This window comes from Triturus cristatus, chromosome 1_1 (genome assembly GCF_964204655.1).
Source record: "Triturus cristatus chromosome 1_1, aTriCri1.1, whole genome shotgun sequence".
Lineage (NCBI taxonomy): Eukaryota > Metazoa > Chordata > Amphibia > Caudata > Salamandridae > Triturus > Triturus cristatus.
Window position 1 is genome coordinate 81,287,522 of NC_140579.1, and position 27,664 is coordinate 81,315,185.

At 47.8% G+C, this 27,664-nt stretch overlaps 1 protein-coding gene across 13 annotated transcripts in view; it reads right to left on the minus strand.

Moving 5' to 3' along the window:
* Positions 1-1,503: 1,503 nt before the first annotated feature.
* Positions 1,504-27,664, minus strand: part of LOC146869509 (stAR-related lipid transfer protein 3-like) — a 128,605-nt gene continuing 102,444 nt past the window's right edge. For all 13 annotated transcript variants that reach the window (XM_085603396.1, XM_085603386.1, XM_085603334.1 and 10 more), the window contains 5 exons: positions 25,007-25,102; positions 18,602-18,681; positions 14,558-14,662; positions 14,317-14,410; positions 1,504-4,010 (listed from right to left, as the gene is read on the minus strand). In XM_085603396.1, coding sequence (XP_085459522.1) covers positions 3,900-4,010; positions 14,317-14,410; positions 14,558-14,662; positions 18,602-18,681; positions 25,007-25,102 — 486 coding nt within the window. In that variant the 3' untranslated portion in view covers positions 1,504-3,899. The remainder of the gene's footprint in view (positions 4,011-14,316; positions 14,411-14,557; positions 14,663-18,601; positions 18,682-25,006; positions 25,103-27,664) is intronic.

Here is a 27,664-nt window from a genome sequence, read left to right on the forward strand (position 1 = left end):
AATTGTTGGGAGGGCAAGAAAAGGAACATTATTAAACCCAAGGCAAAGACCGGATTATCAATGATCATGTCCTCCCAATTTGAGAAGTGGTCTTTCTTCCACAAATGCACAGTGTAAGGTTTCCTTTGTACAGAATGCCACTGGGTTGGAAACACATACATGTCACTAGTAGAATTACAAAGAAAGGTGCTTGCTGGGAGCAGCAATGACGTGTCTTCAACTACTCTTCTATCTAAGTTCTACACAAAGAAACCTAGCAACAATATACATTTACAGGCAGTAGACATAGTGGTAAATCCAGGAGGAGGATCATTTGCGCAAGTTTGCCCCTTGGAAGGTCTCACCCTACTAAAGGGTATGAATAGCAATACATCTACATATCTGTACATGTGTTCTTGTGAAACAAACTTAATATTGGTTTGTATTTGGTTTACATACTCTTTATAAATGAAAGGAATATGCTACTTACCAGTATGTATCTGTTCTTGGCATGTAGAGCTGCAGATCTACACACTTTTACCTGTATCTGTTCCAGTCTATCTTATTTAGATACAACACACATGGGCCTCTTCACTGTTACTACTACGCTCCATCTTTCCTTGTTGGCGAAAAACAATCTGAGGATGGAGCCGAAGCCCATGCGCAATACGAACCAAGGGAGGAGTCACCGACCTCGTGACTTCCAAAGACTTTCCAAGAGGAAAAACAAACTGCAAACATCCGGGCCCAACACCAGATGGCGATCTATGAAAAAGTGTGTAATCTGCAGCTCATATGCCTCGAACAGAAGAGAACCATATATGTAATCATAAATGTATGAACTGTAAATCAAGTATAAACATGATGTCCTATTTGCTTGAAGCTTCCCATTATAGTGATTGCAGGCCTTAGCAGGCTGGGGAGCTCTAATGTTACATGTTGTACATTTTCCAGTATTCTTCCCTTCAAGGCTGCCCTGGACTTCCTTGAGGGGAAGATCCTAACACCTGCACTATCAGAACAAGTTTCTGTCAAGTGATCTTATTGTTTTGACTTGTAGGCAGAGACATTGGATATATATACTAGCTCAATTGGACATGTTTTTTAGCTCTGTGCTCGAACTGATCATTTTCTAGGGAGAACCTTGGTAGGTTAAAAGGACAACTGTCCTTGCTGTTTTGATTGGATGCTTTCTATTTAGCATTAAAGACTAGTTGGATTTGAAAGCTGTCAGTTGTGTTATGTTTTCATTTTAACACTTTATAACCAGTGGTTCTGTTAGTAGACAGGCCGATCCCAGCTTTAGAGGATCACCGGCACATCTAAGAGAATCTTTGGCAGGATCCATCTGCCTCCGTTCAGGTGTCGGGAAGAAGATAGCACAAAGACATGAATGACACAGTGGGGGAAGAGAGGTGTAAACTGAGAACAAGGAGAGCCTGCAGTACAGTAGGAAAATAAGCAGACTGAATGGGCAAAGGTGTGCTCTGAGTTAGTATTAAAAAAACAAATGCAAAATTCTCGTTTTTGTAAAGGTTTTTTAATATATCTTCGATATGGGCACAAAGTTTCAAAGGAAGATGATGAATTATCAATGATCAAAGGATTTTTAACGAAATCCAAAGGATGGCGTCAAGAGCTGGATGGTAAATGAGTGCAAAAATAAAAGTGCAAAAACATCAAAGTAAAAGACATTTGAATCCCCAAAAAGTCCGGTTAATCCAAATATGTGTTAAAAAATTGAAAGGTTTAAGTTAAAACAATGTCAAAGGTGATATGTTAAATCCGGGTGCGATTGTTGACAACATTAAGCTTGTAAACTTGGGTGACCAAACAAAGCTCCCACAGGTTTCTTCAGATTGAAAGAGTCAGTCAAACCCCAAAAGCGCAGTCCTGTGAACCTCGTTAAAAGAACGCTGTGCCTGCTGTCTCTCAATCATCATCTGCAGGATGGTCTGGGGCACAGCACAGTAAAATAAACCTTGCTTCCATCAATATTCTTGGAGCCCTCAAGGATGCTCCAATTCACATTAGAGGATAAGACATCATACACAATCAAAAACAGAGAAAAGATGGTTGCGGCACATATGCTTTGCATTCCACATCTCATGACCCCAGTAGGACAGAAACCTAAGGGGCAGCTGGGATCCTAAATCACAAATTAAAAGAAAACAATCCAGGCTTAATGAAGTGATCCCCTTCACCCTCTTCCAATTTGTGACTAAGGTTGAAGGTGGTTAATACTGTGGCTTTGTGTAAGGCATTCTCAACCCTGTATCAACACCCTACCCCTTCTAGAGACGGAAAAGCCTTATTCAACATGCCCTCCTGCTCCCCCGCCTCTCTCGTATATCATACATTTCTTTTAAGGCCCACAAAGTCCATTAGCAGCGGCTGCAATGATCAGTCACAGAACCACATGAACAGAAAACAGTGATAATAGACAAATGCAGTACACGCGCTAAAGCCACTCGCCGAGTGGACCTTCACTGGAGGTCTCCCTACAAGTAGAGGAACATGGTGATCCTAACAAATGGCAGAAGACCTCGCTTAGGCCCGCCTCCCATACACTAGGGTGCATGATGGAAAAAGGAACAGCACCGGCACTGCCAGTTGCAGCCACTTTGGGGAGGTATGCAGAGTGAGAGAAAATAAACACAAAAGGTAGCCGGGGCAGGAAGAAGGGCAACACACACTGGCAAGTGTGTGTGATCTTAAACCAACAAGAGGCATTCCAGACCAATAAATAAGTCAAAACAGGTCTTTGCAAAACTGAGTTCCCATTGCACTTACTGGTCCTTTCATCCAGGATGCTAGGACAGTTTCTCATGAAGGTGTGGAGCCACTGATGGGGTGACTGGTCTGTGGCCAGAGATCCACCCAGCTTGAACTCTGCACCCCAGAGCCATTAGATGACAGTCTGCAGCCAATGATCATCGTAACTAGTCACCTTTTTCTGATTTAAACAGATCTGGCTCAATGGTGACTCAATAATCACATTTACATGTTCAATAGCCATACTGACTGTTCACCACAATTCAAAGTTTTCATAATCCTGGGCCTTGTTCTGTACCTGTAGGAAGCCTCCACAATAATTGCAGTACTAGCAAGGGAGGGGCAATTTCAGTACAAACATATAAGGGATGGGATTACATGGTCCTGCCACAGCAGAAGATTGTGTTCAGATTACTGCAGCCCTGGAACAAACCTCTTCAAAGACCTCTCAACTGCTGCATGTAAAGGAACAACCTGGTGTAGACCATGTGTTAATCACAGCATCATCACAGCCCCTTAGGGCTCCACTCTTATGAGCAAGTGGGGTTATTCTCAAAACCAAGGCAAGCATACCCCGATACAAAAAAAAACCCTAAGAAACAACCAGCCATTCCTGAAACACCAAAAGTCAAGGCGAGAAGGAAGAGCACCTTCATACGTGCTGAACCGCAGGCTTTGGACAGAGGGTCTCTCTCAAGCGTAAGAGCAGCAGAGGAACTACACATGCTAGTGTATGGCACCCTGTGGACGGAGAGGTGTGGACTGAGACGGACGCTTTGGGGAATGCAAAGGCTCTTTCAGAGGTGCACAGTTAGTGTCTTTCAAAGGAACCCGTTAGGAACTCCTGCACCAGGCATTAAATGCGTTTAGACTTCGGTCCCCAGGAATGCCAGAAAGCTTCATGTCTGCTCCTAAATGTTTGTCACATCCTAAAAGCTGCAAGGACTGCACCTATCGCCAGTTCAAGCACTCTGAATCCTGGTCAGTAGCTGCTTTCTGGATGTACTGTCAAGCTCTTCCAGAGCCCCACAGAGGAGTCCCGACAAGGAGGCCTTGAGCAGGTAGGAGACTGACGAAGGAAGACGAGCAGCAAGGTATGGATGCAGGGGATACAGGAACGGAAGGTCTCTCGTCTAGAACCGTCATTAAGGCACACCATTGTTGGTAACCTCCAAGACACGCTTGCGAAGGTGAAAAATGAACTCGAACATGGTCGCTGCAAGGCTTTGACTGATGAGATATTTGGGCAGGCGGCCCTATAAGAGAATGAAATATGTTGATTAGCAGTAGAGAAATGACCAGACTCAAATACAGCCACAACAGCAATTACTGTAGGCAGCTATGGGGCCACAAAAACATTTGCTAAAGCATACAGCTGGGACAAACATAGCAAAACGGACTGGAACAAAGCAGAGGGAGCAATATGAACATTCAGATGGGTATGCAGTTTTATTTGTTTGACAACTTTAGGAGAGCATTTTGAGAAGAAATGCTGTACATAGCTGTCAGGCTACATAAAAAACAAACATTGAAAATGCAACAGGTCTTGCTTTGCTAATGGTATTATATAGCAAAGCAAATGGCTTTAACTTAATTAAAGGCGAGACCTATTGCATTTTTAATACTTGTTTAGGACAGGTGAACAGATCATTCGGCTGACACTGACTGCACGAAATACCAGACAGTATTTGAATAACAGAGCTTTTAATTGTGTAGCACAAAGCAAGTGTTTCAAATTCTGTGCACGCCGTTTACAATATGTAAAGGGGGGGGCTTCAAGGTCTTCCAAAAGTATATTAGTGCTTTAAAGGCTGCAATTGGAACTTAAGCTTTATTTAATGAAAAAGCACAGACCTAGGAAATATGGGTCGGTATTCCCCACAATATAAACTCCCCCGACATAGAAGTATTTACTTAAGTTTTTTTTTCTTCAAGATATACATTTTAGTTGGAGAAAGCATGAGAGCGTTCACAAATTAAACCATTTTCAAAAGCATGGGTGTCAATGCCCCATCTTTATCAGTGCATTCGTCAATGGGCTGAACGATGCACCACTCATAACCCCCAGTCCACTGAATAAGCATAAACCCTTTGACTGCGCAAACATTAGCAAGACATGTCCATTGACATTTGTGGCTCGTGCGCATGATATATACGCGTCATGAGAGCGACCTGGCTACACACACATTTTAATAAGGCAGTCGAGGAGTTTAATCGGAAACTACCTGATAGCTAGCATACTTGGCTGTGTAGAGTGCAGATTAGAGTTCAATAACATGCCCACACAATGGTGGGTGTGGAGCCCAGGACCGCACCTGCGGAGTAGTGGGGGCAGAGTGAGTCCACATGCTGTTACCTCAGATGGAAGGTGGGTCTGGAACGGTCTAAAGTCCAACCCATTTTCCCTCCTCCAGGGATGGGTTGATGTAGAGACCCAGACCAGATTAGCCTCCATGAGCACTAATAAAGCCCAGCACCACCACTGCAGAGCAGTGTGCACGAAGTCTTTAGCATCTCAGCAACACACCAGGGCAGTGTGTGAGGACCTTAGCATCCGCATAGCCCTACCACAGGAGGCGAAGAAATCAGTGAGAAGCTAGCACACAGAAGCAGTAGGACAAGAGGCAGTCCAATCCCAACCCCTGCAGAGCAGATCATCTGTCAAAGGGCAACAGCAACACAAAAACGCATAACCAAAGAATTGGTGGGAAGAAAGTACAAGAGCAGCCGGGCGAAGTAGACAGGTGGAGGTGGGTGCGCAACTAGGGAGCACAACAGGAACAGCAAGCAGTCGATGCGGAGTTCAGCCCTGCCTTTGTGAAGCGATGGGCAACTACAGTGGCCCTCTACAGGTAAAAAACAGCACTCACCTCAATCTTATGGCCCCCGGGCGGAGGTGCAGGCCCGAGGTGAGAGTTGCGGGCGAGCCAGGTATGTCATTCAAGCAGGAACCGCGGAGATCAGCCTGAGCCCTGCGCAAAGAAGGGATTCTCTGCAACCGTGGCAGAGGGTGGGGCCTAGGCCCGGGCTGAAAGCCGCGGTGCTCCGGAGCAGCAGGAGAGAGGGATAGTCAGAAGGGGACCGCAGGAAGTGACGCACTCATAACACAAGTACAGACCGGGTGGCTCTTCCCAGCAAAACGCACCAAGGAACCTGCTGCGGGGTGGAGTCGATGCTCAGACTTCAGCCCGCCTTAGGGAACAGTTGACATGCTACCACCAATCCCGTGCAACCATGCAATGGGAAACTTCCGCCTGCCAGGGGCACCGGCTCATTGAAATGGAGTGGAGTTACTCTCCCATTGAAAAATCATTATATCTGTGCTATCGTTACTAGAGTCGCCTACTGACAGACGGCGAGATGTGCAGCTGCTCAAGACAGCGCCACGGGGGCACGTGCACTTTCCGAGCTCATAGAGCCAATGAGGTACTGTAAAGTATTTTCCCAAACAATAAGCTCGTGTTTAGTTTCTAAGGCAAGCCAGCCAATAAAACAAGCTATCACCATTGCACAAGTAACAAGCGCGGTACCAAAAGTGAAAGAGAACCACGCTGCAGCCGGAGCATGGGGATCTCTTGTCTTTATGGGGCCATGTGTTTCCAATTAGAAACACATGGCCCAATAAAGATAAGAAAGTGCTTTGCGACAGTTGCAAAGCAGGCGACCCAGTCCGGCTCAGAGGCGAAAGGACGTCATCCAAAAACCCTCAATGGCAGGCCACCGTTTAGCATAAACGGTGACGCCAGCCAATGGAAATGAGGGGCGGGGCTTAAAGCCCTTTTCTGAAATTCCTCATTCACAATAAATCTCGCCGACGCTAGCAGCACTTTGCGATGCAACGCCATGCGAGACCTAAAAAGAAAGTGTGCATTCATTGGCAGGCGACAGGCAAACAATGCTAGGCGTGCTCTGGGAAGCCGAGTCCTGACTGCAACACCCATTCCAGATCTGACCCTGACGCGGTGAGCTGCACTGATAATAAACTGCGCTCCACGTGTGCAGTTATTAGCTAACAAGACCGAAAGAACCGCACTGTGAAACCGAACTGACATTCTCAGCGGCCAGTAGAGTGTACAGCCCCTGTGTGACGCTGTGTAACTCTGTCGGACATTTCCGTGCAGATGAATCAATCAATTAATCAGCGAATTTGTATTGCGCGCTACTCACCCGCAAGGGTCTCAAGGTGCTGGGGGGGGGGGGGTCGCTACTGCTCGAACAGCGAGGTCTTGAGTTGAGAGATGGTTCTGGGTCAGCCGTAGGTGGGTTGGGAGGGAGTTCCACATTTTGGCTGCCAGGTAGGAGAAGGACCTTCCCCCGGCGGTGGTCTTGCGAATGCGTGGAACGGAGGCGAGGGCGAGGCTGGCGGAGCGGAGCTGGCGGGTGGGTGTGTGGAACGTGAGGCGGCTGTTGAGGTACTTCGGGCCCATGTCGTGGAGGGCCTTGTGTGCGTGGGTGAGGAGTCTGAACGTGATCCTCTTGTTGACGGGGAGCCAGTGCAGGTCTCTCAGATGGGCGGAGATGTGGCTGTGGCGGGGGACGTCCAGGATGAGACGTGCTGACACGTTCTGTATGCGTTGGAGTCTTTTCTGAAGTTTGGCAGTGGTTCCGGCATAGAGGGTGTTCCCGTAGTCCAGGCGGCTGGTGACGAGGGCCTGGGTGACTGTCTTCCTGGTTTCGGTGGGGATCCATCGGAAGATCTTACGGAGCATGCGCAGGGTGTTGAAGCAAGTTGATGAGACTGCGTTGACTTGCTTGGTCATCGTGAGGGAGGAGTCCAGGATGACGCCCAGGTTGCGTGCGTGGTCCGTAGGCTTGGGTGCGGTGCCCAGTGCCGGGGGCCACCAGGAGTCGTCCCTGGCGGAGGGGGATGGTCCCAGGATGAGGACTTCCGTCTTGTCTGAGTTCAGTTTCAGACGGCTGAGCTTCATACATTTCGCAACGTCTTTCATGCCCTCCTGGAGGCTGGATCTGGCGGAGGCGGGGTCGTTGGTGAGGGAGAGGATCAGCTGGGTGTCGTCGGCGTAGGAGATGATGTTGAGGTTGTGTTGACATGCGATGGCTGCGAGAGGGCTCATGTAGATGTTGAAAAGGGTGGGGCTGAGTGAGGAGCCTTGTGGGACGCCGCAGATGACTTCGGTGGCCTCGGAACAGAATGGTGGGAGGCGGACTCTCTGGGTTCTTCCGGTGAGGAACGAGATGATCCACTCTAGGGCCGCTCCTTGGATGCCGGAGTTGCTGAGTCGCTGTATCAGTGTGCGGTGCGATACCGTGTCGAAGGCTGCCGAGAGGTCCAGGGGGATGAGGGCCGCTGTTTCCCCGTTGTCGAGCATGGACCTGATGTCGTCGGTGGCAGCGATGAGGGCGGTCTCGGCGCTGTGGTTTGCTCGGAAGCCGGACTGTGAGGGGTCGAGGTAGCTGTTCGTCTCGAGGAAGGCGGAGAGTTGTTTGTTGACGGTCTTCTCGATGACTTTGGCAGGAAAGGGGAGGAGCGAGATGGGACGGAAGTTCTTGAGGTCCGTGGGGTCCGCGGTGGGTTTCTTCAGGAGGGCGCTGATCTCGGCATGTTTCCAGCTCTCCGGGAAGGTGGCGGAAGCGAAGGAGCTGTTGATGACGTCCCAGAGATGGGGTGCGATGCTGGAGTCGGCTTTGTTGAAGATGTGGTGTGGGCAGGGGTCGGTAGGGGATCCGGAGTGGATGGTGTTCATCAAGCTGGTGGTGTCTTCGGTGCTGACGGGGGTCCAGGTGCCGATGGTGGTAGTGGGGGACGTTGCTTCAGTGGTTGGGTGTGTGGTCTGGGCGCCGAAGCTGTTGTGTATGTCTGCGATCTTCTGGTGGAAAAAAGTGGCGAGTGAGTCGCAGAGGTTTTGCGAGGGTGTGATGTCGTTGTTGCAGGCGCTGGGGTTAGAGAGCTCTTTAACGACGCTGATGAGTTCCTTGCTGTTGAGGGAGTTGTTGTCCAGCCGTTCTTTGAATGACGTCCTTTTGGTGGTGCGGATCAGCTGGTGGTGTTTGCGGGTGGCGTCCTTGAGGGCTGTCATGTTGTCTGCTGTCGGGTTGTGGCGCCAGGTTTTCTCGAGGGTGCGGCAGGTTTTCTTGGAGTTCTTGAGGTCGTCGGTGAACCACTGGGTTCTCCTGCTGCCCGGGAGGATTCCTCAGTGGTGCGAGGTCATCGGCGCAGCTGGTGAGCCACTGTGCGAGGTTGCGGGCTGCTTCGTTGGGGTCCGTTGTGTTGGTGGGTGGGTTCCGGCTGAGGGCGGTGGTGAGCTGGTCGGAGGTGATCTTGCTCCAGCTTCTGCAGGTGGCCTGTTGCGGGTGGTGGTGGAGCGTTGTTCTCCTGAAGGTGAAGTGGACGCAGCTGTGGTCTGTCCAGTGTAGTCCGGTGGAGTGGCTGAAGGAGATGTGCTTGCTGGAGGAGAAGATGGGGTCAAGCGTGTGGCCGGCGTAGTGGGTGGGTGTGTTGACCAGTTGCTTGAGTCCGAGGTTGGCGAGGTTGTCCAGCAGGGCGGCGGTGTTGTGGTCCTTGTCGTTTTCCAAGTGGAAGTTGAGGTCTCCAAGGAGGATGTAGTCCGATGAGGTGAGTGCGTGCGTGCTGACGAAGTCTGCGATTGCTTCGCTGAATTGTGTGCGTGGTCCCGGGGGTCTGTAGATGAGGATGCCTCTGAGGGTGGTCTTGGGGTCAGTGTGTATCTGGAAGTGGAGGTGTTCGGCGTCGGTGAGGCTGTTGTCGGAGTTGGTCGTGATGCGGAGGGTGTTTTTGTGGACGATGGCGATGCCTCCTCCGGTTTGGTTGACGCGGTCCCTCCGTGTGATCTTGTAGCCGTCCGGGATGGCTATGGCGATGTCGGGGGCTGAGGAGGCGTTCATCCAGGTCTCTGTGAGGAAGGCGACGTCTGGTGAAGTTGTGTCCAGGAGGTTCCAGAGTTCGACGGCGTGCCTGTGGACGGAGCGGGTGTTGAGCAGGATACACTTGAGGTGGTTGTTGCTGGTGCTGGGTTTGGTGGGTGCAGTGCAGGTCCGGAGGCAGGTGAACTTGCAGGCTTGGCAGGTGAAAGGTCCGTGGGTGCGTCTCGGGGTGGCTCGGTAGCAGTCGGGGTGGCTCGGCGCGGCCGGCATAGGGGCTGCGTGGCCCGTACTATGGGGAATGGTGACTTTCAGGCCGAGGTAAGAAGGCTCACTTTGGGGTTTATGCACCGAATGCGAGCTCTCTGAACTCGGCGATGCGCTCCCGCTCAAGATATTGGAACTAATAATCAAGGCGTAAAAGCCACGAGGCGGCAGAACGGGCCCTCGTTCCGTTATGTATTTCGATGCACCTGGCTGGGGTCTATTTCCACCTTGGAATTGGAATCGGCGATTTAGCAGCTCCAAAAAGGCGCCCTCAAAGCGAGCTATTTATTCCCGTGACGTCTCTACCTCTAATTTTGCCGGTTTGGGATGAAATTAGCTGCTTTCATCAAGCGATGACCTTGGGTGTGTTAATCTGTGACATAAAACACATGCATGTCCAATCCCACGAGGAGACTGTATGCAAATGTGCGTACCAAGGGGGTAAGTCATGTCTCCCCTCTCCGTGTGAAAACATTTAAATTTTGCACAACCTGTGCATTTATTTAACAGGATGTCGTCGTGTAAGGAGTTCATTGTGCTGGATAGAAATAAAATGCAAAGAACCCATACATTCCAGTTTATTATTCACATTATGAACTGCCCTTGAGCCTAGTCTGAATCTCCAGACTTCTCGTTATGCCGAAGAGCTCTCTGGGTAGATTGTTTCTCATACGTCAGGTATCACTGTAATGCAGGAATTAGGACTGATTTGAGGTTTCGTTTCTGGTTTCCCACCTTAACCTTTCCATTTAAACGATTCCAAACAAAATGGAGGCCTGTGTGGTCCTTTTGCAGTTTTCAGCCTTTGACCGGGTGTAAGGAACAACTGGTCGTGAACGAGGTTTTTTTTATCTTGTTGGGGTTTGTTTGGACACAGGAGCATGACACTACCTGGTTTATTCCACGAACCCGGCCCTTTTTAGTTTATCCGACGAGAAAAGACGAACAGAAGGTTTTTATTCATTAAACTAGAAATGTCCTTGTGGAATTAAGATTTTTGTTTCACATCAACTGATACATTTGTTTTTAGAAACAGCTTCCAAGCACTGTCTAGATTCACCTGCGTTGCTCGAGACGTCTACAAGAATTGATTGATTGTCAAAAATGTTAATTAAGTCAAATGTTGGTAATGTTTGTTACAATTGTAAAAGTAAAATCTTGAACAAATGAGTAGATTTCGTCCATTCTTTCTTTATTCCTTGAAGTTTTACTCTTTTGTGTCCTTAGCAGTAGCTCTCGCTATAAAAACGTTGCCGTGGCATGACACTTTGTACTTTGTAATGTCTGCTTCTAGTTGTACATTCTACAAATCCCTAGTGTGCGCACCCGTGTGACCATGTGCACATACTCACACTTATCAGATATCGCGTGCACATACCTATACACACTGTATAAACAGACCTTCTCTATGTGTAGCACAAGTGTTGCACTGTGGGCCCCTCGGCTCCTGTCAAGTGTTTCACTATGACGCCTTCTTATGTTCCGTTTCAAGTTGGTTTTGTTTTTAAAGGCTTGCGGGCGCGGTGGAGCCCGGCACTTGGCCGCAAACTTAAACCCTCCAAATTACGCAGAATTGTACAGGGGAGTGAGTACCTTTGTGGGATTCATTGCTAAAGAGAATAGCATCATTACTTATTAACTAATTTGACAATTGACTCTGCCCGGTGTAGAGATCGACTAGTAACGAGGATGGATGGATAGATGGATGACAGACAGACAGACAGACACACACACACCTCAGTCCGTCCCCGTGGAACTCGTGCCTTTAAAATACCTTCGACAACACAGGCTTCGATAATGAAAGCTTTGTTGTGTACAATAAAGTGCCCGTTAAATGCCCGTTAAATACCCTGTTTCCACAGAAAATAAAGTACAAGTTTCAAACATGACTTTTATAAAGGCAAGCTGACTATGTTCAATGTACGTATCAAAATACATTTTTGTGGCGGAGACAAACAGGTTACTTAATTGTGTATTTTACTGCTATACCCCCTTTTCAAAATCGGCTTTTCTAGATCACAGTGTTGAAATGTATGTATATATTTCCCCGCTGCTATTTTAGTGGCGTCCTTTGAAAACATGCGTGTCCGTAACTTTGAGGTGGAGGGGAGGTATCGCTAGAAAGTTTCAAGTGCAGATATGTTTCAGGTGGGTTATTAGCATGGGCCCCCCCACTCACAGTACCACCGCCAACACAGAAGATCGGATCTGACTTCTGCACCGGCCAAAGTAACATTTGATTGGATGAATCGGCCAAAGACCCACCGCGCAGCAGTGTGCACTCTTCCCTCCAGACTGGGTTTTATATGTACACTTCCAAGCCACAAAGCAGAGCCCGCTTAAGAGGGGTTTAACAGAGGCATCTCATCTAACCCCGGATACCTCTGCAACACCAACATGGCGGAAATGCACGGCGCCACTCGCCTTTCGCAAAGCAAACCTTGACTTTTCAGCACTACAAACCAAGAAACTTATATTTCATCTCGTCTGTTTCATCCCAGTCCCAGGTTGGTTTCTGAAGAAGCAAGGGGGGGGGCGATTATTGATGAACTGACAAAGCGGTGCCTTCTGCTTTACACTACAACAAAACACTTCTAGAGTGCCCAAAGACTTCACAACATAGTGTACTGAAAGAACAAGCGTTGATCTCTTATCTTTATGGGGCCATGTGTATGTAACACATGGCCCCATAAAGATAAGAAACTGCTTTGCGACAGACGCAAAGCTGGCCACCGAGTCCACCCGGAGGCCAAAGGGGGTCCACCAAAAACCCTAATTTCCAATGGCAGGCCATCGTTTACCATAAACGGTGACGCCAGCCAATGGAAATAAGGGGCGGGACTTAAAGCCCTTCTCTAAAAGTACTCATTAGCAATAAATCTCGCCGAGCGAGCTGCGCAAGTGCGCCGCTGCGCTAGGCAAGACCTAAAAACCATATATCTATAATGATAGCATCACCTTTTCTGTCTCGTCAGTACTGTTTTGCTTTTTTTAGGTGTGCTACATCTATTCAAGGTGTACAACTCAACTGGCTTCACCAAGGCCTCCATTCACTTGTGAGTTTTGTACAACCCCATTGGCTTCACCAAGGCCTCCATTCACTTGTGAGTTTGTCTAGTTGAAAAATAACACAAGGTCCAACAAATGCTCTCTTCTGATTACTGGGATTTGCACTGTTTTCTACAAGAATTCCACATGCCACCGTAGGCCTACCTTGAGTGGCGTAGAGGCTGCAATACGGCACCGAGCAACCGCCGGTGGCGGAAATTAATTCAATTAATTTTTGTAACATGTTTGTTATATAATGGAATAAGGTTCGTGCAACCTACAACTTTCCTGCTGGAACATTTAGAAGGAAGACAGCCAATGCACAAACCTATTGGGGGCACAAAGCTTAGCTTTGCTTAACACCCAATCCCAACACTTTCAGTGAGCGCTTTCAAAGAAAGACATGTAACCCTGAACAAAATCCTCAGCTTCACTCCACCAGTGAAGTCCTCTGGAGCGCTGTTTTATCTTTTGCCCAAACCTCTTAGCAGTCTACCTGTGTGCCCCCTTAAAGCGTTAGGATGACCCTCAAGAATGCTGCTGCAATAAACTTAACTGGGCATAGTTATTTGCATCCACCACACTTGTGTCACTGGGAGCAAAAGGACGGACAGCCGATGCGCTCTCTAGACAGAAACAGATATTCTGTATTGTGATCCTCACATGGGAGTGAATTAGATTATCAACTTTAACTCTGAGAATCTGATCTTCCACTGTGATCAGGGAGCACAGACATGCCTGTCAGTTCCCTCTCCACGCGGAGTATTTAGAAGTCAACAGTGGGTTGCAGAAGAGTGGTATTAGTTGACCTGGTCAAACTCATGCACAGCTCGTGATGACATTGAATAGGTGTCTTGCACCAGCTAACTGCAGCAAAGACTAGAGAGGGCTAAGTCAACGTACCAGGCAAATTCAGCACTGAGACAAGGAGGGAGGCAAGCTGCACTGATGTACAGGGTGGATGCATCATGAGCAGTGCCAGATAACAGCAATAATATTGTAGTGGGGTGCAGAACTAAGTGGGGGATGAAGGAGGAGCATGAGCAAAGTGGAGACCTTGCCATAGAATGTGCAGGAGATCAGTGGAGGATGGAGAAGGGTGAAAGTGGATGGGGCCAGGGGAGTGGAGGCAGAACATGGAGACTGCAGGTTGGCAGAGGATGATGAAAGATGTAGTCCCAGGTAGAGGCTGGAGAAGGTAGTGGTGATGGAAGCCTGAACAGACAGTCGAATAGAGGTGGTGGGGGACATGCGAGGGGAATGAAGGCGGAAGAGGAGCATGGAGGCGAGTGGCGGCTGCAGAAGCAGGAGCTAGATTCTGGGTGAGGGGGAAAGAGTAAAAGCAAGAGCAGGGGTGACACCCCACGGTGTAGGAGGTTAAAGAAGGGCATGAACTATCCAAATTACCTTGAGGTCAGTGTTGAGGACCCAGATGACTGTACACACTGTTGGATTCCGGGAAGACTTCAAGACCACAAAAGCACCAGGACCGTTTTCTCCACTGACAGAAAGAGGACATGAATGAACATGCACAATGGTAAGAAGCTACATGAAGACATCCAGTGGTTGTGTGTACACTTGCATGTGCCCACACACACTTCAAATTCTGAAGAAATATCCCACCCACAAGATTGAGAAAAATGCTTACCGCACGTATTTGGGATGTGGAGGCCTGGCTGCATGAGAGACAGACATCCCTGAGGAAATATAGCGATCCTTTCGTCTCTCAATCCGGCGAACATTCACAAAATCCCTAAATAAGGAAAAGCAGCATAGACTGAATGACCAGAGCAGGGTGCAGGAAATCAATTAGTTCAACAAAGTAGAGGGCGAAGCTAAAGGACTGACTGCACTTATGATGTGGACACTACTTGCTAGGTCTCTTGGCGCCGGTCGGAAGCACTGTCTAGCCAAACAATATTACTCTGAAGTTTTTCCTGAAAATTGTCAGTGTAGAGAAGAGCTTCCTGTCCAGCAGAAGCGTCTTCCCAGACAATTGTCTGCTGAACAGGAAATCCACTCCAAGAACCGACGGGTAATCAGGACTGTGAAAAGATATTTACTTTTCTGTATCAATTATGCGAACCTTTGTATGTAAGCCAGATACAGCTCTGAATTGGAGGACTTGGCAAAGTTTTAGGTATTGTGCAATAGAGGGAAGTGCAGGAGTTCAAAGAGGGATTTATTGCTACACAGTCACCTAAAGCCTGTGTTTCTTTCCCCAGAAAGAAGCAGAAAGCTTGCATGTCATTTCATAAACTGAAACTAGCAGTACGCTGCTACCGAGCTGACCTCTGGCGTAAGAGAAACTCAGCTTTTGAACTCTATTTGTAGGCTGCAAGTCCACACCAAAGATTTTCTGAGTTGGTATGGCTGCTTGAGGTCTGCCTTTGTGGGCAAATAAGAATCCTATTTGGAGTTGCTAAGTTGAAGATAACGGTTATGGAGGGCTGAACGCCTGCAAGTAAATGCGCATGATCTATATCTGGTGTGGGGGGTCCAAGAACACAGCACATACAAGGGTGTCTATCATTAGCGTAGCATTGGACAACATCTACACTTGAAAATGTCAAAGAAGGCAAGATATAGATTAAACAGGGTATGCACAGAGATGAGCCATGAGGAACCCCATCAATTAAACTATATAAGCGACAGAAACCACCTTCAACATTTCATTTCAGCGAAACAGCCAGTTTCTCTTAAACTCTCAAGCCTCCCCATAGTAGTCTCTCTCCAAAGCACCATCGACTTGCGCCGGCCCCTCACGCCCAACCGTAATCAGGCCTCTCCCCATGTCTTTGAATCTCTATGCCCATGTGTAGGGTACTTGCCACAGTGTTCATCAGCTGCTGTTCTTCCACCCCTGCAAGCCTACCTATGAGACCTGATCTCACATGAGAGCTTTCCAGAGCCAATCAACGCCTTCTGATGCCATAATACAGTGCAAAATTGGGTTAAAATGTAAAGTTTAATAGTTTTGTAACCTGACATCCACCTCTGTTTGCAAATACCTTAAATGAATGGGCAGACTAACCTGCTTGTTCCAAAGTACAAGATGATTAAAGCTGCAGACTGGATTTATTTGATGTTTAATACAAGAAATAGGTTTGTCCTAAGGAGGGTTTCACGGCGAGTGGTTATGTGGGCTAACTGAGTAGCATGCAGATAAAAATTCCGCAATCATCGTACAGCCTCCCATGATTCTTGCAGTTGCAGCTGAAGGAAGCTATGAGGACCATGTCCAAGTTATCTGATGCGTTGACTTTAAGATACTCGTGAACCAAAGGAATATAATGAAAGGCATAATGGAATTCCCCTAACCCAATAATTCAGTTAAAGACAACCCTCGTATGGAATTCTCTCCTGTTTCCGTACAAAAGAAGGGAAAATCTTGATGACTGTCCTTTGTCGCAAATGGATCTACAAGAGGACACCCCAGCTCAGGCTCTCCGCTTAAACACTGCTTTAACCCTCAAGACGAAACTCTGCACGAAAGGTGAATCACCCACTTGTATAGTTAACAGTCGGCGGACACACAGAATGAAGCGATCTCTCTTCGGGTCAGTTCAGAAATGGCTAGGATGTCTGAGATCTAGAATAAGTTTTCCCTGAAAAAGGGAACAAAGGATCTTACTTTAGTAGATTATTTCTTGGACGGACACAAACAATGAGTAATTCGCCCATGGCATTGTGCGGCCCCGTAGAGCTGGGTGGAGTCTGTTGTCGATGCCGTTTGTGCCAGTGGAGGCTAAGTACAGAGCTTTGTGAAGGCTGTATTGCTGAGATCATAAAAATGCGTGTGAATGTTGATCAACAGACTCTTGCTAGCTTGCAGCGAATGTACTCTGGGATTCAGGAGTTAATAGCCATTCCACACTTCAAGAACTTCATCAGTCGGAGGTGCATATTAAGGTCTGGCCATCAAAAAGCACCTTCATGCCTTAGGCCTTAATGTGTATGTCTTGAGCCAGGCGTCCCCGAGTGTAGTCAGCCATTCACAGCTCTGCCCGTCAGGTCTCTGTTGATCTCCAGCTGCTGCAACGCAGATTCCTTGGCTGCTGAAGTCCAGAAGACACATGGTCTCAGAAGGAAGCCGTTCTTCAATGTAGTCAATGCTGAACAAGTACGTTTTCAAGGTTATAACCGGATAAAGAAGACATAATTAGCCTTCGGGAAAGAGAAGTATTCTGGATCATTGTCTTTTCTTGATTCTCTCACATTTCAACCTCGTTTAAAATTGGGAAAAGGGAGACGGCTGCTGTGTCAACTGCTAAATGAACAGGGAGATTTTGGATTACGATGAAGGGGTGATCCTGAGGAGACATTTTAAACACAGTAGTGGACACTGCCATCTTTGAATGCGGTCTTCTTCAAGTGAGCACCAATAAATTGTTGGTGAATCGTATATATGCTTAGACAAAAACAATTGGGCAAGCCTAGACACCGTCAAGAAACATAAGACTTACAGAGTTGGAACAAACTTGCAGCCTGCTTAGGTTTTAACAGTATAAAACCCATTAAATGGATGTGGCAGATCTGGGTGATATCCAGCCTCCGAACTCACATCAGAATCTGTAAGCATCACGCCAGTTGTAGAGGGATAAAATGGAAGTGATGATCTTCGGCAACACCAACCCTTGGAATGACTCCTGGTGGCCCTCAGAACTAGGACCATCACCCAAACCAACAGACCACGCCAGAAACCTCCATATAATCCTGGAGAGCAAACTGGTCATGAAGCCCCAGATCAACAAAGTTGTTACCGCCTGCTTTCACACACTTCACATGTTTTGAAAAGTCTTCAAATGGCCCCCCCTGAACACCAGGCATACCATCACTCGGGCCCTAATCACCAGCCGATTAGACTATGGCAACGCACTCTACGCTAGGAACACCAAACACCTTGTGCAGGTACTCCAGACCATACAGAACTCCGCTGCAAGACTCATCCTTGACCTCCACAAATGGACCCACATCACCCCCCACCTTAGAAAATTCTACAGGCTCCCCATGCAGAAGAGATGCCAATTCAAGCTGATGATCCAAGTCTACAAAGGATTGCACAACCAAGGATAACCCTACATCAACCCTCGCCTGAACTTCCACCACCCTACCAGACAACTACGCTCTGCCTCCCTCTCACTCGCCCACACTGCCTGTAGCCACCAAACCAACAGTGGAGGACGCTCTACCTACCTCGCAGCTAAAACATTGACCGACCTCCCTCTGCAGCTCCGGACCGCCACCCATTTACTGGGCTTCTGGCGAGCACTCAAGAACTGGCTGTTCAACGGAGTCGCTTGAACGATTATGCCCCTCTACAGCGGATAACAGACAGGTCGCTGAGCCCCGCATTGATGCTTCTGGTAAAGAATACAAATAATGACCTGTACTCAGTGTGTTCAACGCAATGAAGATGAACCTGGAGAGCTGTATATTCATCAATAATAAAGGTGTAGGAGGAGGAGGAGTAAATTAATACTTTGGGAATACTAGATTGTCCAGTGCAAATCTGGTAACCCACTTGAATGGAATTGTTGAAGACATGCCACTCAGATGGCACAGAAACCTATTACGTGACTTGTGTCAAAACACCTCCAGCATTGAGAGACCATGGTACAAAGACATTCTGCATTGTATTGACATACGTGCACAAGAAGACACAAGCCTGGCAGTATATTTAGATACATGCCTGGGAGAGACGACACCTCCTGCAACCCCTGAAGCCACGTCATAGGTCACCAGTGTATTATCATCCACTCTTTGAAGGACCTGCATTAAGAAAACAAAACAAAGGTTACATTTAGGATGCTGGGACCCGTGTAGGTCTGTACTCGATACACAAATAACTATCTGCGTGAAGTCAAAAACGTTGGTCTTGCAGCCGGTGGATTTGACCCCGGTTAGCAGTACGTACTGCCAGTGTAAACTGCGTTGAAACTACTTTAGAACATCCTATCACACACCGCAGCGGCCCACCCTTAAATACATAAATATTGTGTTAAGTTGTAGGCCATTTAACAAGTTGGCATCACTTGTCGAATGCTAGGTTGGCGTTTGTGTGCTGCCCTGCTATAGTAAATGATCAGTCTACTGCTACATGTTCTCTGCTGTGAGCCGCCTGTCCCCAGCTCAGACATGTGCAACTCGATTCCATGGGCTGGGTGGGCACAGCTGTAAGCTGCCCGGCTCCGCCGTGCCCTGCACGATCACATCAGTCATAAGAAGGTAGCTCCCTAAAATGATAAACGTTACCCCTCACCCCTGGGTACGGCCATATGGCACATACTTCATTCAACTGAGGCTCCCTTGGCAAGGAAGAGATGCTCACTCATCACTTAGAAAGAAGGGGCGGGATTTAGCTCCCTCGCGACCATGACCATTTTTAGATTGGGCTCATAGTGCTGCTATCTATAGGACCTATTGTTTACAGTAGACCCTGGGTCTGTTCCCTTCTGCAGGTGGCTGGTTGAAATCAATCACCTCTTGGCTCATACCAGAGGGCCGTTCTCTCAGCACATGATGCTGTCTGTCTGGTGTAGATTCCTTTTCAGCAACAGCTGTAGGGAGCGATTTGGAGGAACTGAAAATTCACCCAGAAAAGAAACCTCCCCTCTACACGCAACACCTGAGAAATAGCGTTGACATGTGAGCGGACATCCGTAAATGAAGATCTGTGCGGTCTGACGCCAAACTCGGATAAACAGATACCTCTGTGCTTGTGGCTCAGTGTTAAAAACTGGGATCTACTAGCAAGGGCTATGGTTTCGGCTCATTTCTCATTAATGGAATATGCACTGACCTGTCCAATAACTTGCTGAGCAGCAGGAAGGAGGCTGCAAGTCTAGCTTCAATCATATCCGGGTCCTGCAAATCCTTTTAGAAAAAAGATTCGAGAGCTGCAGAACTCCTTGGCAGCCGTCTGTCTGCCCAATGAGCAGATCAAATGTGATCCAATGGTCCAAGCGCGGAGTGTGTTCACAGGCACGCGACATGTCTGAGGGTTCGGTCTCAGAGTTCTGCTGTCACTCAACAAAGGGCACGATGTGATTGGCAGGGACCTAGTTTTATCCATGTAGCCATAAGCTCTGGGTTTTGAATTCCATCCATCTTTTTTTATTAGGCACATTACAGCATTGTCTGGAGTTTGGGGGATATGGGGAACCTGTGGCAATGACTTATCAAAATAAAATAAATCCCAATAAGGGAGCCAGAGGCCTGCTTGCCGTACATCCTCGACACATGAAACATAACTACGGCTCCCGGTTTTATGGTATTTATTTTTTTAACATTTCCGTCTGTGTTTATCCATATTTATTTTTTGTTCATTTTATGTGTATTTTTACACATTTATTTTTATAGCAAGCAAAAGAAGAGGCTGCAGCTAGTATTTTTTCACATTTATTTAAATAGCCAATGCACTCTTGCACTCGGTTGTTATAGATTTATAAACGTATCTACATATGCCAAATTAGCGTTACTTATTACACTCATCTGAACACTTTGCCATTGTAGCACAAGCCCATGTTCAAGCTCCTAGAGCCAGAGTGCTCGTGAGGACCAGATCAGCTGTTTCCCTTTGCAGCCCGACGCCAGTCGTGCTGCACGTTTCATGACGTGTGTAATTATTGCAGGATCGATGACATAGGACACGTTGTGATCCACTGTTGTGTGCTTCCTAGCAGCTCCTATACTTCGGTTTTAAAACAAGCTTCAGTACAACACTGAGAATGACGTCATGTAATAGCTGCAACGTGCAACGTTCCAAAACAACAAAGACAAAATAGACCACCGGTGTCTGTAAAAAGTTATACGTTTCCTATCCCACTCAGAGGAAAGCAGCCAGCAGTAACTGTTCGCCACCCACTGCATGCCAGGAGTACAGGCCGATCTCGCACCCCATTCTGGATATTTAGTATTTAGTGGACTTCCCCTTAGATACCCTGCGTCGCCTCCCACCCCCTGCACCTAAAAACCTCAATCTCGAAATAGCGCACTCTGATACCCTGGTGGTTTAGAATGAAGGCGCGCTTATGCTTCTGAAACGTCAGAAGTTTAAACATCATATAAACAGAGGGACACAGCATTCGGCAGGTGGAGGGGCTCTGCACTAGCCCCATCCAGCTGTCATTTCTCCCTTAACACCAGTAAGGAATTAAACCACGACCCCCGCACCAGATATAGAGTCCAAAACCTGAGTTTCAAGGTGGCGCAGAGAAGTGTGACTCAGGCTCACCTCTCCACTTAAAGCAAGGTTTACACTACAAAAGGCCACCCCCCTCCGTCGCTCCGCCTTATAGATGTGCCCCCTCCCTTTCACTTACATTGGCTGAGGGGGGCTGTTATGCCCACACTAACACACGAATCCGACAAGGATTAGGTGAAAGGCACGGATTAGGAAAGGTCAGCAGGGGGTTGGCGGCAGGCAGAGTGCGTCCACAGATCTAAATCGGACCGAGGGAAGTGGCAAACCTGGGCTGGAGCCTGGCTGCCCAGTACAAGTTTCCGAATCCGTTTTTTACCGTTTCTATTTATAAATACAGACAAAGGAAAAACAGTTTCCCGTCTGTATTTATATGTAAAAATCAGTGAAAACCAGGAGCCTTCAACATAACACCCCAGCTATGGCGAGGCCTATATTCCTGAACTCATTTCTGGAATAACAAAACTATGTGTTAGAAAAGGCTGAAATAAAATAAGGAGATAGATTTGGACTGAAAGGCCACTCCCACTATTAGTGGCATACTTCATCATCGGCCAGTTTGCCCCACCATGTTAACATGATACTAACTTGGTGGCTCAACCTCATTGGGGAGGGATATCAGATTAAGGGTTCTCTGGTCATAAACGGGGTCCAGATCATTTTTTAGAACAACCTTCGTTGCCGCCTCTCCCTGATTGAGGCATAACAAGATCAGCCAATGAAAGGAGGCGACAGCCACAATCCTCCAGGAACCACCAAGGCTTCCTTCCCGTCACTTGATGACGGCTCCACGTTCTGGGGTATTAACATTTTTAATGCATTAGATTAACTTGATTAAAAAAAATAATAATAATAAAAGCCAGTACCATTTACAATTCAAAACTCACACTAGTACACATGCAATGCGATAGATTTCGTAAATACAACAAAGTGAGCTATCGCCATTTTGCATTCCACCATTTGATAAATGCTTCAAGGAGGGAAAAAACCCAATAACATTTGTGTGTGCTGGGAGAAGCCAATAGCAAATATAAAGTGTTAACCATAAGTGTGAGGATTGCCGGCTCAAAAGAGGGCAGTGCTGCGTGGGCCCGACATATCCTTCACCTCCGTCTCATTACTGAGAAACTTTCCCTGCACCTATTATTTACGAGGGTGAAATCGGTTGCGGCATCAATTCCAATGGCCATTTGTATTACCTTATGTCAGTTATAGCTCTATAGAGTACGCATTAGAGCAATAGGCACTTAGGCTCTGTATTGCCTATGTCTGATAGGGCACAATCGGAGAATTGCCTGGGTTACCTGGAACTGCAGAGCGTGTCTGCACGAGGCAGACTGGTTAAGCCAGGGTGTCCCATACAGGCAAGGATCATGGTTGTCCCTGGGACTCCTATCCTTGCAGGATCATGCTTGGACCAGGGGTCTCTTATACTTGCAGGAGTCATGATAGGGCCCTGGATCTCCTGCAATTGCAAGGACCATGGTTGGGTCTTCTGTACTTGCCGTGGTTATGGTTGGGTCCTGGGTCTCCTGTACTTGCAGTGGTTATGGTTGGGTCCTGGGTCTCCTGTACTTGCAGTGGTTATGGTTGGGCCCCGGGTCTCCTGTACTTGCAGTGGTTATGGTTGGGCCCCGGGTTGTACTTGCAGAGGTTATGGTTGGGCACCGGGTCTCCTGTACTTGCAGTGGTTATGGTTGGGCCCTGAGTCTCCTGTACTTGCAGTGGTTATGGTTGGGCCCCGGGTGTCCTGTAGTTGCAGTGGTTATAGTTGGGCCCGGGTCTCCTGTGTTTGCAGTGGTTATGGTTGGGCCACGGGTCTCCTGTACTTGCAGTGGTTATGGTTGGGCCCCGGGTGTCCTGTAGTTGCAGTGGTTATGGTTGGGCCCCGGGTCTCCTGTAGTTACAGTGGTTATGGTTGGGCCCCGGGTCTCCTGTACTTGCAGTGGTTATGGTTGGGTCCTGGGTCTCCTGTACTTGCAGTGGTTATGGTTGGGCCCCGGGTCTCCTGTACTTGCAGTGGTTATGGTTGGGCCCCGGGTTGTACTTGCAGAGGTTATGGTTGGGCACCGGGTCTCCTGTACTTGCAGTGGTTATGGTTGGGCCCTGAGTCTCCTGTACTTGCAGTGGTTATGGTTGGATCCTGCGTCTCCTGTACTTGCAGTGGTTAGGATTGAGTCCTGGGTCTCCTGTGTTTGCAGTGGTTATGGTTGGGTCCTGGGTCTCCTGTACTTGCAGTGGTTATGGTTGGGCCCCGGGTTTTACTTGCAGAGGTTATGGTTGGGCACCGACTCTCCTGTACTTGCAGTGGTTATGGTTGGATCCTGGGTCTCCTGTACTTGCAGTGGTTAGGATTGAGTCCTGGGTCTCCTGTGCTTGCAGTGGTTATGGTTGGGTCCTGGGTCTCCTGTACTTGCACTGGTTATGGTTGGGCCCGAGTCACCTGTACTTGCAGTGGTTGGGTCCTGGGTCTCCTGTACTTGCAGTGGTTATGGTTGGGCCTGAGTCTCCTGTACTTGCAGTGGTTAGGATTGGGTCCTGAGTCTCCTGTACTTGCAGTGGTTATAGTTGGGCCTCGTGTCTCCTGTACTTGCAGTGGTTATGGTTGGGTCCCGGGTCTCCTGTACTTGCAGTGGTTATGGTTGGGTCTCCTGTACTTGCAGTGGTTATGGTTGGGCCCAGAGTCTCCTGTACTTGCAGTGGTTATGGTTGGATCCTGGGTCTCCTGTACTTGCAGTGGTTAGGATTGAGTCCTTGGTCTCCTGTGCTTGCAGTGGTTATGGTTGGGTCCTGGGTCTCCTGTACTTGTAGTGGTTATGGTTGGGTCCTGGGTCTCCTGTACTTGCAGTGGTTATGGTTGGGTCCTGGGTCTCCTGTACTTGCAGTGGTTATGGTTGGGCCCCGGGTCTCCTGTACTTGCAGTGGTTATGGTTGGGCCCCGGGTCTCCTGTACTTGCAGTGGTTATGGTTGGGTCCTGGGTCCCCTGTACTTGCAGTGGTTATGGTTGGGCCCTGTGTCTCCTGTACTTGCAGTGGTTATGGTTGGGTCCCGGGTCTCCTGTACTTGCAGTGGTTATGGTTGGGTCCCGGGTCTCCTGTACTTGCAGTGGTTATGGTTGGGTCTTCTGTACTTGCAGTGGTTATAGTTGGGCCCAGTGTCTCCTGTACTTGCAGTGGTTATGGTTGTGTCCTGGGTCTCCTGTACTTGCAAAGATTATGAATCAGTGCTGGGTCTCATGTACCTGCAGGGAGTAAGGCATAGTCTAGGGATCCCATATACCTGAAAGGATCATGGCTGGGTCTTTGGGCTCCTGTGCTTGCAGAGAATAAATGGGGTCTTCGGTACCTAAGAGAACCATGGTTGTTCCCCTGTTCTTCTACATTTGTATGGACCATGACTGGGCCTTCGGCCTGTACTTACATGGATCATTATTCTGCTCTTTGGGTCTCGCCCATGCTTGGATCATCAGCGCCAGGCACACCAAGATGAGGCAGCAGTGTCCTAGAAATATGATGTATTCACTGTAATTGAACCGTAGGTGTACGGTGCATGCTGGAATCATGGATGGGTCTGGGATTACCAGGTTCAGAGGACTGACTATATCAGTGACCACATGGAACAGTGACAATACAAAGCTGAATATGAAACTGGAAAAAGGCACAAGTTTTAATGTCAATATGTGTACGAGCGTCTTCTGTAGCCAAATTCTCTCCCTGGTCGCACTGTATTCTGACACAACTAAAAACTGAAATTTTAGGGGCCTTCTGCAATTTGTACAACATTGTCTTCCTTCCTTCCCCATTTCTACGGGGGCAGGTAGGATGACAGGGTTTAAGGGTATGCACAATGGGAATAGACAAAGGATTTGATGCACTGACTCCTGGGTTACACACCTGACATAGAGAGACGGTTTTATTCCACAGGGTCATTTTCTCTGGCTGTAGGATAACCTCTTGGTAGATCACTTCAGCAGTACACTGCATGAAAGCCTGGGAAGAAATACAGTGATGAATTTGAGAGAGCCTAGAGGAGAAGAAGGTTTCAAGTGGTACAAAGCTTAAAGGGAGAACAAGCATGCATAAGAGAGAACCTGTGGAGGAAGAGAGCAATTAGTGAGAGTTTGAGAAGTAAAAGATGCATGAGTGGGCTAGAGTCTTGGGGAAAAGTGGCATGCATAGGGCAGAGCTGGGACAGGCAAGAGGCATACATGGTGAAAGGAAGTGGCATACATGGGGGAAAGGAAGAGGCATACATGGGGCAAAGGAAGAGGCACACATGGGGGAAAGAAGAGGCATACATGGGGGAAAGAAGAGGCATACATGGGGAAAGGAAGAGGCACACATGGGGGGAAAAGAAGAGGCACACTTGGAGAGAGTCATGAACAGAAATCAACCTGCAGAGAGGGAAGTCAAAAATGGACGAGGAGGAAGACTTGAATGAAATAGTCACCACAAACAAGAGAATCATGAATGGGAGACAGAATGAAGGAGGAAAACTGACCCAAGTGGGCGAGAGCTTTGAGAATGTATGGTCATGAATGGACAAGAGCAGGAGAGAAGCTTAAGACTTTTCTTGGGGTTCAATGCCTGTTGGAGGCAATAGGGAATTAATTGTAGAAATGAATGTTCTTTATCAGTGGTGTTCTTATGCCACAACATCTGTGCACATCTGGATAACCAAATGCTCCTTTTCTGCAATTGACTCTCAAAGGACTGCATTCAAGACTTATTTCAAAAGGTGGTGTCAGATTAAAAACTCAGAAACAGTTTGACACCACAGACAACCATTAATAATGTTAAGGTCTGGTCAGTTCTTAACTTTTATGAAGAAAAAGGAGGTTAATGCATGTTAGTACATCAAAGAAGCTTACAAATAGAACACAATGAAAACCTGAAGTGCCTACCATATTCTGGCCTAGAGAACAAGCACAAAACTTTAAGTGCCGGTGCCCCAAAACAGTTTAACACTGAGCCCTGCAGACGAATGTAAGTGATGACAAACGCTTCACCTTCTCTAAGGTTAGTTCAGAAGTGCTGGCTTCTTTAGCAAAGTCACTGAGAGGCAACATTCAGATGGAAAGAGAAAGTGTTACACTATTGGTAATCAATATGTCTTTTATTAATATTCAAGGACTTGGACTCAAGTTAAAGCTATTTAAGGGATGCAAGCTGTGCATCCTCCACGCTCCTAAGGCCAAACAAACAAGTGCCCACCCTTCACAAAGGATTTCTAGATTCTTCAAGGACTTTGTGTAGTGTCGATGAAGTGGCGCACCATGCCCATTGAAGGGGAGCAAGTCAAGCACTGAACTCTAAGCTGGGGACAGTGGCTGGTGACGCACCATGCCCATCGAAGGGGAGCAAGTCAAGCACTGAACTCTAAGCTGGGGACAGTGGCTGGTGGCGCACCATGCCCATCGAAGGGGAGCAAGTCAAGCACTGAACTCTAAGCTGGGGACAGTGGCTGGTGACGCACCATGCCCATTGAAGGGGAGCAAGCCAAGCACTGGACTCTAAGCTGGGGACAGTGGCTGGTGCTGCACCATGCCCATTGATGGGGAGCAAGTCATGCACTGAACTCTAAGCTGGGGACAGTGGCTGGCTTGCGTGCAACTAAACACTAGGAGTCCCTCGGATGGCTGTTTTAGAAGTATGGGAATTTATCTTGAGCTGCAGCTAGTCGTGGTGAAGATTGTTTGGTGGTAGGAGCACCAAAGTGCTGTAACATCCATATCAGATAACGAAGAGGCCAGCAAGAACCAATGGTTCTTAGTTGCGGTTTTGACTCGTGATCTCTCAAATCAGAGAAGCTATTAAGTCATTTACAATGGTTCCAGAATCAAGACAACCTCCTCCAGCTAACATGGAACCCCAGGCCAGGAAACTGAAGTCGGTTCAATTCTCAATTGTGAGGGCCATCAAGCGACTTCCTCAATTAAGAGGCAATCGTGCTTGTCCCTGGGTAGCTGGCTCAAGACTCCTTGTGGCTCTGGGGCAGTCGGAGTACATCAAGATGTCCTCTACGCAGGCCTTCTCAGTTGCCTGGTCCCTGGCGACCCTCTGTGAATCAGATTACTCATACTGGCAGGGACAGTCCAACTCCTTGTCATAGTAGGCAGACTGGTCTTCCGATCTCCACAGACCCTTCAACAACTCTCTTCGGCAATCTTCCCGGATTTAAGTTGTTTCAAAGATAGTAGCAAACAAGCAGTGACAACAAACTTAGAAGCTAGTACTTACCCTTTCTCTGGAGAGTAAACCATACCAATCAGTGAGGCTGCCTTATGTTATATCATATCTCATTAATATTTTTGTTTTGTCTGTTTAAAATGTTTTTATTTTTTTACAAGTAACATATTGAATACTTAGATAATTCTCGCAGGGCTTTACAGTGCTTCACCATTAATGAGTTTCCGCAGAATTAGAAAAAGTTTACAGACACAGTGGCAGGTGTAGGACTGATGAGACAGCTCATTTGGTTGTAGGGCAATATTGTATGTTCCCCGTAGGCTGCTCTACCTAATGTTCTGGTTGGTTTACTCTTACTTCCAT